The 12,693-nt window shown below is 54.5% G+C and overlaps 1 protein-coding gene across 2 annotated transcripts in view; it reads right to left on the bottom strand.

Moving 5' to 3' along the window:
* Positions 1-12,693, bottom strand: part of Uxs1 (UDP-glucuronate decarboxylase 1) — a 42,769-nt gene that overhangs the window by 17,510 nt on the left and 12,566 nt on the right. For both annotated transcript variants that reach the window (XM_004633265.2, XM_023717401.1), the window contains exons 4-6: positions 12,668-12,693; positions 9,014-9,074; positions 248-428 (exon numbers count right to left, since the gene is read on the bottom strand). The exon at positions 12,668-12,693 is cut by the window's right edge and continues 16 nt beyond it. In XM_004633265.2, coding sequence (XP_004633322.1) covers positions 248-428; positions 9,014-9,074; positions 12,668-12,693 — 268 coding nt within the window. The remainder of the gene's footprint in view (positions 1-247; positions 429-9,013; positions 9,075-12,667) is intronic.

The raw sequence follows: 12,693 nt of genomic DNA on the forward strand, positions 1-12,693 counted from the left end.
AATCCTCTGATCCCCCACAGCCACCACCTGATCCATCCCGAGGCACCCACTCATTCCAGTCCCACCAGAGATGCACCTCACAGACCACGGAGTTCTACACTCAGGGAGCATGTGACAGTGACAACAGACGTCCACTCATGACACGGTCTTCACTACGGAGTCCAGAAAGTGCCTTGTGCAGTCAGACCGTTTCAAACACGCCACACCATGCATTCCACCTGGCTGCGCCAGGCACACCGGGGCTCACCTTCAATGTAGAGGGGCTCCACCACATCGTGGTTGATGAGCTCGAAGTTCTCGTGGCCGATCCAGTGCTCCACATTCCGCTTCCTGCCCGTGAAGAAGTTGTCGACCACTGTCACCTCGTGGCCATCCATCATGAGCTTGTCTGTGAGGTGGGAGCCCACAAATCCTGCACCACCAGTGACCTGTGTGGGGACAGTGTGCACAGTGCACACCAGAAAGGGCCATGGGCAGGGGCAACTGGCCTCTTGGCATGCACCTCCAGCCACAGCTCTCAGACTCGGAATCAGCCACGGGATGCGCAGACAAGGGTTTGAGCCGCATGCTCACACCTGCCCAGAGTGGGCCAGTCTTGCTCTGGGGTGACGGCGCAGTCTACACGCTGCAAGCTGCCTCTCAGCAGCTGCAACAGAAGCGCCGTGCCCAGGTGTGGAGGCTCTTCTGTGGCAGATGCGACACCGCACAGCCCCACAGTGGGCTCCGCATCCTGACCGCACTGCACAGGGACTGGTGCTGCGCCGAGCCCCACCAGGGCTGAGCCTGCGCTCAGCGCTTACAGACTCCGTCTGTGCTGGGACCATGCCAGCCAACACAGCTCAGTCTTGGGCCTGGCACAGGGCGTGTCGCCTGGAGATCAGGCAGCCAGCGAGCTCTGTGTCAGCTCCATAGCACTTCACACGGCAGGCTGGGCATCCTAGGATCTGCTACCCAAGTCCTGGACCAGCCAGTCCCCAGGGACACCAACAGTCAATGGGCACCACTTCAGTACTACTGCAACTGTTCAGAATTAGTTTACTAAAAGTGCTTAGTAAGAGGCACAGATTTGGTAAATCACCACAAAAGTCTATAGTGTTTAAAAGGACTCCAGCTGTCATGACAATGGGTAGCTTGTGCCCCAACAGCTGCCAGGTGGCTTCTTCCCACAGCCACTGGACTGCTCAGCCCCCCGGGCGGTCCCCACCGGAACACAGACAGTGGGGCCAGCCCACCTGGGGCTTCCAGCTGCCCACTGTGAGGGCAGCCTTCTGTGGCAGAAACTGAAAACGACAGGATCACTTGCATTCTGGCTCCGCACCCACACAACCACGGGAAACGGCTTCTGGGGGAATACGTGAGGCGAAGCCCCGAGGTGCCCCTCTCCGTAGGCAGGGGGCGAGCTTTCCCTCTCATCCAACATTATTTCTCAGAATTTCCTCAACATTTTCATGCTTTTTAAATCAGAAAAAATTACCTCTAAAAAGAAACACAATCCCTTTAATGTAACTTCACATGTCCTATGCAACTGTGTCTGAAAATAACAGTGGGCAAGCTCTGCAGCGCTCTAACGTGACCCGCGCGCCCAAAACACCGGCCGCCAGCCGAGCCAGCAGAGTACCACGAGGCAGAGCACACACTCACAGTCACCCGCTCAGCAGTGTCGGCAGTGAGGGCAGCCACACACCCCCAGCTTGCTGTGTTTCTGTTTTCATGATCCCCTCGAGTCAAAGCGACAAGTCGGACAGGTCTGGACCCTAAGCAGCTTGAGCCTAGGGGCAGCTAGCAAAGCGGGCAAGCCCTGGGAGCACCGACCTCCAGACCCATGCACCCTCTTTGCACAAGGAGCCTGTTGGGGGCGGCTAAAGATGAAAACTGTTCTTATGAGTGAGGGCAGGTCAAGGCCACAGTGCCTAAAGCAACCCAGCTCTCTCCGTCTAGAGAAAGGTTCAGCCATTAGTCGCTAGGCAACCTTGTGTCCCATGACACCAACCTTGCGCAAGTATAAATCAAGGCCTCTGCTGTGGTTCAGCCCCTCTGCCCAGCAGGCAACCTGGCCTCCCCCTGAATCCAGCTCTTGTCTTTTGTCTATCTTCTCCTTATTCCTGCCTGCCAAGAGACTGAGTCACTACAGGAGCCACGGGGATAGCCAGGGAAGACAGTAGAGCTATCCCCCGAAATGGACCCCACACAAGCACTGGTGGTGGTTCTGGTCCTGGGGTACTAGAGGCGATGCAGGTGCGGGCGACCCAGGACAGGCCACAGCCCAGCTCCTACTGCTCCGCAGTCAACAAAGAGTGTACTTCCAAAGAACACATTTGCACACACACCTCTGTCCTAAAGCTTCTATAACTCCTGAAAAGGCTTCAGCAACAACATGGCAGCCCCAGGCACAGTGATTCTGAGACGTGTGCAGCCTGAGACAGCAGCTGAGGAGGAAGGCAAGAGTATTCCGTGGTGACTGCAAGAGGAACAAGAGGGACAGACTCCTCTGCTCTCAGCACTGGCATGAACGCCTCCCACACGGGAGCCACATACAGAGGGCCACATGGTGGGACTGTCCCCAGCCTTACGTGCTGGAGCCGTCTCATCACTGAGGCAGGCTCTCAGTAAATGAGGAGTCAACCCAGCTCTCTCGTGCTGTTTGCCTGTCTGCAGGGCGGGAAGGCCCCACCAGCTGTCTGCACCTTGACCCTGGACCTCGCGGTCTTCAGAACCCTGAGCCAGCAGAGCTGTGCCCCCATCAATGGTCCGTGCTGTGATCTGCTAACAGCAAGAACACATGAAGGACAGACCTTCAGACCTGGCTGCCAACCTCACATGTGGCAACAGAGAAGAACTGGAACGGTGAGCTTTGCTGACCCTAACCTATTTCTAAATTCATGCTCAAATGTGTAAATGTCTCGGATGCCGCAGAGATAACCTCAGACGATGGGCAGCAGGCACCAACCACGCCGAATGTCTGCTCGGAGCGGGAGGTGTGTGCACCTCAAAGGGCAAGGAAAGGGCGGGCGATCAGCGGGGCAGAGCTGAAGGCTGACTCAAGGGCAGCCGACCAATTTTAATGTTTGGAATGCAGAGCTGTGCACCTAGGCGGCAGCGAGAGGAACAGAACCCCGCCAGCGCCAGGCACCGATGCAGCACCCTGTGCGGAGGTGCGACCTGCTTCCCAACAAACAGCTGTACTGCTCGAGGCCAGCAAGGACGCGCCGTGAAGGCTCCTGGAAACTCCTACGCAAGTCCACGAGCAACAGTTCAACTTCAGCGAGAGAGCACGTCTGGGACCCCCACAGCTCAGCCTGGATGAAGGCCAGAGACACCTTCCACCTTGCTTCCTAAAGTCATGAGAAAGGCAGTTCCCAGTCCAGGCTTCTGAGGACTGCAGGTTCTGGCCAGCACTCTGCAGCGTCACAGCACTGGAACTGCTGTCACCCGTGGGCTGCACGCAGGGCCGCGGCGCCAGAGGAGACACACCAGGAGCTTCGCAGAGGGGCAGAAACAGACCTCACTGAAACAACAGCCACACCCTTACCCAGGTGAATGAGCAAGGACGTCAGGACAGGAGCAGGGAAGCCCCGCATGCTGCAGGTGGCCTCTGGGAGGCTGGGCTCTAAACGGTACTGGGGAGCACGACAGAAGCAGCTACCTGAGACTCACCCCAAGGAAACTCAACAAACCTGCTGGGTGAGACCGGACACTGACAGCTGCCTCAGCGAAGCCTGCAAAGCAGACATCACAAATATGTGAACGAATGAGTCACGGCCATTGCTGGGCCAATTCGCTCTCTGTGAAAGCCTGAGAGAATGTTTTCTCTCCATATGACTCTCCTTAGGCCACCCTACATCATCGATCACTTTCCTCCGTGGCCCCATAGTCTTCTTGTTCAGTAAATTTGGGACATAACTGAGTTACATGATGTTACAGTACAGGTTCTCCTATGTCCCCAGTCCTCACCGACCCTGAAACGCTCGGGCCAAAATGTTGGCTGATCTTGCAGCCCTTCCTTTTCTCCAATTTTTGATCTGCAAACAGAGGTTGTTAACCCTCCAGAAGAGAAGCTTATTATTACCCTGCAACATACGCAGTTCGGACAAAGGATCTACAAAGTGCGGTACAGGGCTACAGGATCAACCCTGAGGGGACTTGACTGACCTTGGCAGATACAAAAGTTACATTTCTTGTTATATAGGTCTTGCTTTATCTTGGTTTTCACCATCCAGCACAAAAGTATAAAAACAAGGTATATAAAGTAAAGCCATATTAATATGCTGAGCTGTGAAAGGCTCAAGTCAACAACTTCTGCTGATAACCCACTACTATTGTGGACTGCTGGACTGTGTTGGATTGTTTTGCTGAATTCAGGCACCTATAGTATTTAGATGCCAATAGAATACCCAACTCTGACAGGACTAAACAACAACAACAACAACAACAAAAAAGGGATACAAAGGAAGGACCATTTTGTATCTGTATATACAAAATAGGATAGATATACAGCTACTTTTGCTTAATTCAATGAGAAGAAAGATTTGTAGTAATATTGTTTGGACAGGCTATTCTGTCTGCTTCTTGTACTATGGATAACCACTAAGAAGATAACAAAGTACAGGGTATTAATTACTTACTGAAAATGTCCTATTAATCAGCTTTGAAACTGTCTCATTGATATTTGTTTCTAAATAAAATTAAAAAATGTTAACAGAACTAAAAGAAACAGTTCTTAGAGTGAATAGAAAAGAGAGAACATGAATAGAAATGAATAGAAATTCTAGAGCAGAAAAAACACAACTGAAAAGAAAAATGCCACCGAGACACTCAGGAGTGTACTAGACAAGCACCACGCCTTGCAACTGGAGCGGCTCGAGCCAAGGCACAGCAGAGACGTGCAGGACCCTGAGCGCAGCCCCTACGAGAGCAGGAACAGCGGCACCACCACAGGGTGCGTGCAGCACTGAATGCAAGGCAGGGAGCGGGAAGACACTCCAAGAAAGAGCGGCTGAACATGCTCAGTAGCACAGAACGCGGACTGAACAGCCAAGCCGCCTGGCGTAGGGAAACAAGCAACTGCGCACTGGCAAGAGCACCCACCGGGCGAGGGCCAGTTCCGCGCTCGATCCCCGGTACAGTGAAGGAAGGAGAAAAGCAACCACTCACAGCTAATCCAAAGCGTGAGGAACACCAAAGACAGACGAGCTGGTGCAAGCAGCTCCAGGAAGCAGACGACGGCCACCAAGCTCACAGCCTTCCCGCTGCAGAGTGCAGCCTTCTGCGAGAACGCGGCTGTAGTGCGTGAGCGCATTCACGGCCGATGTGAGCCGGCCTCCTGTGGGGGCGGCCAGAGACGCACAGGGCGAGAGGCAGGGACGGTGACGGACCCACCGGCCAGGAAGGGGGAGGGTGGCTGGCAGTTCTAGGAGCCCGACCGCTGGGGACAGTTTGGCCACCCCTTGCTTCCAGAACCCCAGGACCCAAGTGAAGACTTTATGGGTTTGTATTCAACTACAGTCAGCTGTAAGTGTTACATGAACCCTAAAAATCCAGTGGAGAGAGAAAAACGACTTGTCTAGTACAAGAGTATTCCAATATAACTAATAGCTGATTTATTGTAACAAGAAATGTATCATATAGTGAAAGTGAAAAAAAGGGAATAAAACAAGAAACCTCAGCCAAGAACAGCTCCTTACGCCAGGCGCTTTGCTCAGTGGCACAGCACCTGCCTGGCACGGGCACGGTCCCGAGTTGCACTTCCGGTACAAACACTGAACAAGCAGAAGCTACCCGACAACCAAAAACAACAATCACAAACAAGGACAACATAAAGGCAGTCCCAGATTAAACAGGAAGTTCAAGATAACTGTACTACTAATTTCTATTGGTTTACTGAAAAGAGTAGTTAATGCCTAGCTGTTTGATCCGTTTTGCATGATTATATCTGGTCATCTGAATAACCTCTGAAAATGACACGATGCAATGTAACTGTTGTCCACTTCCTATCATCTTGTTCTGAAATTCTGTACAGTTTTTATTCTCTTAATAATAATAATAAAGAAACAGTGGCGACCGCTGCTGGCAGACCTGTAAGAAGCACCAGCTGTGCCCAAGATGAGGCCGGAGGCTGCAGGGCTGGAGCCTGGGAGGGCCTGAAGAGTGCAGACTGCTACCCACGCAGTTTCTCTGCTCTTAAGTCATTTTGGGACCAAATGCTCATGGAGTGGTGGAAGCATATATTTTTAAATGGTTAAAATGATAAATTTCAAATGTGTATTTTACCAACAAAAAGAACTCAAATGTATAAAATGCACGTAAGTGTATTACTGGGCCCTACAACATACAAGTAAACTTGACAACAATGGCACAAAGACAGAAGCTATCGCAGCGAGAAATGAAGATGAACCTACTCCACACTCAGGAACCACTGTGGGAATCCAGACACGAGCATAAGGTTACTCTTAACAAATTCTGTAGGCGTTACCTCACTCTCGGCTTCTTCAAGAGACATTAAATCACATAAAGTGGTGAGCCTGAGCATGCATAATTGGGCTTGCGACATGGAGACACGGCCAACGGAGCCAGCAGGTAAGCACAGGGGCAGTGGGACCACGGGAACTGCGGGGAGCACACAAGTCTGCTGAGGGCAGCGCAGCGCAGCTCTCAGCTGTTGGGCGCAGGAGGGGAAGGCGGGAGTGAGCCCTGCGCCTCCCAGCCACGCGGACCTGCACAGCTCTGCGTCCGCCGCAGGCAAGGCCAGTGACACAGAACCCGCAGCCGACCTGAGGGCTGCTGGCTGGCAAAGGGCGCTCGGAACTCAAGGCAGGATGAGCACCACCAAAGGATGCAGGGCCCAGCGCACAGACGGCAGGACAGGGACGGGGTCGTAAGGATACCAGACAAAACAGGTTGAAACCGAAAGTACTGACACAGAGGCATCTACGGTAAAGGGTGAGCAGTTACTACCTTGATGATCATTTACACTCCAAGAGCACCCCAAGACACGCGAAGCAAAGCTGAAAGAACTGAAGGGAGGAACAGAGAAGGCGACAGCAGTAACCGAGAGTCAGTGCTCCCCCTCCACGGACGGGACCACACAGAAGATCGGGAACCTTACGAAGCGGTCAGCCCCAAGAGACCGCCACAGCCCACCCAACAGCAGCAAGCACACGGCACCTGGCAGGCCATCTCGAGGCCAGAAAGCGAGCGCGAGTGAGCTTCTGAGGGCCCGCGGCACACTAGGCATGCTCTCTGGCCACATGAAACGAGGTCCGGGTATCAGCACAGGGAGACCCGTAAGCAACTCACAAGCTCGAGGAAGCTGCTACCCTGGGAGACAGCCAGGGACCACGGGAGGCCTCCCCAGGGAACCAGGACAAAGACGCAGGATATTAACATCTGTGTCTGGAGAGAAGCTTACAGCTATAAAGAAGAAGAGTCTTGAGTGGCTTCAGCTTCTGCTGGACACCGAAGAAAAGGGTGCCAAGCTCACCCCAAGAGGTGTAGGGGGAAAGACCCCAGAAGTTCATTAACTAAGGAACTGAAGACAACAAGGAAAAATCAAGAAGACTACGATGGTTCCTTGAAAAGATCAATAAAACTAACAAGTTCTTAGCTAGACTGAGGGGGAAAAAAGACTCAAATTAGAAGTGAAAGGAGAATTACTACTGCACTTAGAGACAAAGACTACAGGAATCGCCCAAACAAATGGATGCCGGCGATCAGATGACTTAGACGAGACAGAGACAGAGACGTTGCTAGAAAGAAAAGGATCAACGCTACCTCAGCGTCGGCAATCTGAGTGCTGACACAGGACACCGAGCTGGCACCAGCACGCCCAGCGAGGAAGTCCGCCTCCGAGGGTTTCTGTGGTACACTGCACCAAACATTCCGAGACCAAATCTCAGTCTCATCAAATAATAAACAAGAGAGCTACTTCCCAGTTTATCGTAGAAGGCCAGGACTTCCAGTATCAGAACCAGAAAAAGCCTAAAAAAGGAAAGTACAAACCAATGGTCTCTTCTACCTACGGGCACCTCATCGCCAACTGCACTGACCCTGTGTACCATGCCGCTTTCCTAAGCAAACTGGGGCCAAGGGGAAATTCTGCAGGGTGACAGAAGGCACCAAGGAGAAGTGCACTGCGAATGCCGCACTACAGGCCAGCCCAGGCCAGCTCCCCCGACCAAGGCACACACCCAGCCCGCACCACCGGATCCCTATGGAAGAGCGAAGAGCCACACCACCTCAGACATGGAGCTGCAAAGCCAAAGGAATCCACTAGAGCTCCGGGAGCTAGCCAAGGGGCTCAGGGTGGATCCTCAGAGCTGCAGGCGCTACTGCACGGCTCTGTGGCTGACTCGGCATCTGTGCTGCTGTCTAATGAATGGGGAGATGCAGCCAAGGAGGCCTCCAGCGTACTGGCCAATTGGCCTGTGAACCAGGAGAGCTTCAAACTCCCCCTTCTGGAGGTTTCTCACAGCCTCTCGATCAGTCATCCCAGTCCCAGGCACAGCCAAGGTCTGGAGTTGCGCACCAAACACATGCGAGCTGACCTAGCACCACTCATGGCCGCCTCAGAGTGGACAGCACTGCCGGCCCCAGAGCAACAGATGAGCTCATCTGCTGCCCGCACACCTGCCCCAGGAAGGGATGGCAACGACTTGCAGCCACAGCCACAGCCACAGCGGGGCGGGCGGGAAGCAGGGGACTTGGGGCGTGGCCTGGAAACTGCTTTCGGGGAGGGAAACAGACATCAGGCCAGGGGCTCCACCGGAGGCTCCTGGAGCACCCAGGTGGGGCTGATTTCAGACTGAAGGCAATGTGGGCGGCTGCCAGGGCAGGGAGCCGTGGGGAAGCGTGGCTGGCGGGTGGGTGCTCCTGAGGGACGGACACACTGCAGGCACGGGCGCTGCGCTCGCAGCTCTGCCAGCCAGCTATACAAACCCTAGCTGTGCACACAGCTGTTCACTCCAAGTGAGAAACCAACAGCGGCAATGAGGAACCCTCATCAGATGGGCAAACTTACCAAAATCCTTTTGCGATCCTTTTCTGATAAAAACTTCACTGGTGGGTATTTCTGGGTGAAACTGTAACACACGACCAGATTGAAAAGTCAGGCACTGAACCAGCTGACAGCTCAGCGGATTAAAGCACCTGCTTAGGCAGAGCACAGTGGCCAGGGTTCGATCCCCAGCATGTCGTGCCAGGATCCCGTGCCCCTGAGGGGCGCGCTAAGACAGTGATGGAGACTGGGTGTGGCAGCGTGTGTCTGTAATCCCAGCGCTTGGGAGGCTGAAAACAGGAGAATCACTACGAGTCCGATCTACATAGTAAGCTGCTGTTGTTAGTACAGAAAACAGCAACAGCAGCAACAACAAAAACCCAAAGAAAAGCCAGGCATCTTTGGGGAGCGTGTTCTTCACCCACACCAGGGCCGAGCTCAGATTTAAGGCCGTCTTCACGTCTGCAGGAGCCCGGGAGCCCTGGCTAGAGCTTTCAGGGCTCCTGCTCCTGTTCAGCCACAGGTTGCAGCAGCCAGGAAAGCAGAAATGGCTCCCTCTGCCAGGGAGGAGGCTCCTGCTTCATTTCTCTTCACTGTAGCCACAAGTGTCACACTGCACAGGTGGGGCTCGAGTCTCATTCCCCAGTCTCCTCCCCGAGAGGACGAGGCAGGGCTGACAGGAGGGGCTGCCTGCCGTGGAATGGGGACCGGATGGATACAGCTTGGGACCCAGCCCCACGCCCCTGTGCTCTACTCTGGCCTTCACCCAAGCACCTGTCCCAAGGGCCAGGGAGACAGCTCAGTGGTACAACGCCTGACCAGCACCTGATCCTGTGAGGCACGGGTACCACAGTAGCCAGAGGCTGGCAGGTCCCCTGCTGCCCACAGGACACGGCAGGCAGGCAGCACCAGAGCTGGCGGGGAGCGAGTGACAGACCTCACAGCTTCCAGTCACTTGAAGAGGTCCCACGCCCTGAGCGAACACTGCAGCCAGAAGGCCTGCAAGCTGCTCTCTTACTTGGAATTTGACTGACCCCTGCTCAGCGACCAGGCGTCTCTCACTGAAGACAGTAGTAAAAGGAAGCAGATGTGCACAGCAGGCTCGCTGTGTCTGCGAGAATCCAACTGTAGAAGGGAAAGACTCACCACGGAATCACAGCTGCACTCAACGCAGACAGCCCCGCTGCCCCAGGAGAGCTCTAGGACAGCATCCCTACCTGCACACCACTGCCACTGCGAGGGGTATGGTCGGCACCTGCCACGCACATGGCTGACGGCGTAGGGCCTGGTGAGGAGGGAATGCCTTGGCTGTCCACTCGGGGCTCCACAGGGACACTGTGCCGTCCTCTCTAGGTAAGCTGGTAGAGATCTTACTCTTCCAGCCACACTGCCCCAAGGGACACGCACACCAAGAAAGCGCATTTCTGGTTACGGATGCGTGTGTCCCCACACAAAGGTCCAGCAGGCCACCGTGGTCAGCATGGAGCGGGATCTGAGCTTCCGTCTCTGCCCCTGGCTAACCATGCACTTCCTCTTTCATTTTTTTGTGCCAGCCTTCCCCAATCAGTGCCTCTTACTATCCAGTACCACCCATGTAAGCTCCAGCCCTGGTCCCCAGCTCCGAGGGTCTTCACTTCTCTTCTGTAGCCTCCCCATGTGGAGCAATAAAGGAATGACTGATTTTTCTCTTTTTGAGACAGGGTCTTGCTATGCAGTGCAGGCTGGCCGTGAGCCCACATTCTCAGCCTCACAGTGATTCTCCTGCCTCAGCCTCCCGAATGCTGGGATCGCAGGCACGCGCCACACTCCAGGCTCTCATAAAGGACTTTGTCAGTTTTCCCTCTGCTCTTTTGTGCCAGAAGGAGCCTCATAGTTACATTCTACCTTGCTGGCATGAAGACAGATTTCTGATGCCTCTCATCACAGTCAGGGAAAGTAAAACCAGAAAGCAAGCTCCATGCATCTCCAGCTCGCAGTCTTGGGTTCCTGCACCTGACGTCGGGCTGAGCCACGGTGCAGGGTGGACCCCGTTACCAGACAGCCTCTCCCAGGAGGCCCTCAGAGGATCAGTGCCATGGGAAGGGAAGCAGGGCCCATGGAGGCTGCAGGCCGCACCAGCCTCTGCCCTCTGTGCAGGCAGCTTGCCCAGGATGACTGCGGCGTAGGAGAGCAAATCCCTCCTCATAGTTCCTCCTAATTTAAAGGAGCAGAGAACATCACAAAGGCAAAAGAAACCACACAGAGCTTCTCTTACAACAGATTCTATCTGCACGCCACAGCCTTAGGGAAGTTGCTGACTTTTTTCATAATTAAGTAAGTAGTTTTGTCTAAGGAAAAGAAAATGTCTGATGTAATTTCTGGGTGGCAAGTGTAAACCCTACAGTAGGTTATTTCTTACTAAGCACAATTTATTATTTAAAAAACTTAAAATCAAGCCACTCAAATTATGCACCGTTACTAGAGGGACGGTTTCTGGCTCTCACTGAAGGAAATGCTACCAGCGGTGATGGCGGCGACAGCGCACGTAGCATGAAACCACAGCACAGGACACTTAAACGCTTGATAACAAGCAGGAGGGTGGCAGTGGGAGAAAAGCCCAGCCGCAGGCTTCCTACTGCACTCACACAGCCACCCAGCAGGGGTCAAAGGGGGGTGCCTGGTTGCTCTGCTGAGCACAGGCAGAAAAGGAAGGGGTGCACTGCACAGGCCCTGGCCAGCCTTGCCTCCTGCGAGCACATGGTAAGCACCAAGGGGAGGCTGCTCTGCACGCTCCCTTTCTGCTCCGGGCCTGACCAAGGGGTTCCAGGACGCACACGCGCATCATCCAGTCTCATCACAGAAGGGTCGTGTGTGCGCAGAAGCCTTTGCTAAGCGCTGCGGGACACCACCGCTCCTGTGGGCAGTCTGCACTTGCGCATGCTCTGGGCTCGTGCTGCTGTGCCTGAGGCTCCACAGATGGCTACGTGTGCGTGACAGGACGTGCTTGGAGACGCCAGCCCACGGGCGGCATCCTCGTGTCACTCAACTGCTCCCTCCTGGCCACCTGGCCGGGCTGTACTCAGGGCTGTGACATGCTCTGGTGACAGCTGCAGGGAGTCGCTGCGTGGGACGCCGCCCGCCTTCAGTGTGCCCCGGCTACCTCAGGGACCACCCTCCTCTGGGTGCACCACACTAACGCCCGCGGGCCAGGGACCAGCTACACACCTTGCCCTCGCACGAGACAGAGGCTGAGCAGCAGCCTCTCTGCCCTGGCGCTGCAGGCATCGGGGCTCCAGGCTCCCAGGCAGGGTTAGACCCTTGCCTTGCCCACGGGTCTGACTGCAGCAAAGCATTCTGACCAAAAGGAAGCAAGCAGCAGAAGCGCCTCTGTGGACGGACGTCAGCGCAGAGGCCACAGTGAGCAGGACTGCAGCTGAGCTTCGGAGGGCTGTTAACTAGAACCTCGGTTGGACTTCAGCAAGACCTCCAGAAAATAAAGTAACTTAATCTTTTTTCTTCCTGGCAGGAATCCACTGCTTCCACCAGAAAAAGCCCTAACTCAGCCCGTAGGGAAGAGGCTGTCTTGTGAAGGTTCCAGCGCAGCGCCCACGCACACAGGGCACGCAACTTCCACAATGAAGCCAACTGAGAGGAACTCAGTGGATACGGAGCACACAGCCAGTATGTTTGTGCACGTACCTTTTTTCCAAATCTCTGATTTTTTC

Source organism: Octodon degus, unplaced genomic scaffold, assembly GCF_000260255.1.
Source record: "Octodon degus isolate 3935 unplaced genomic scaffold, OctDeg1.0 scaffold00052, whole genome shotgun sequence".
Lineage (NCBI taxonomy): Eukaryota > Metazoa > Chordata > Mammalia > Rodentia > Octodontidae > Octodon > Octodon degus.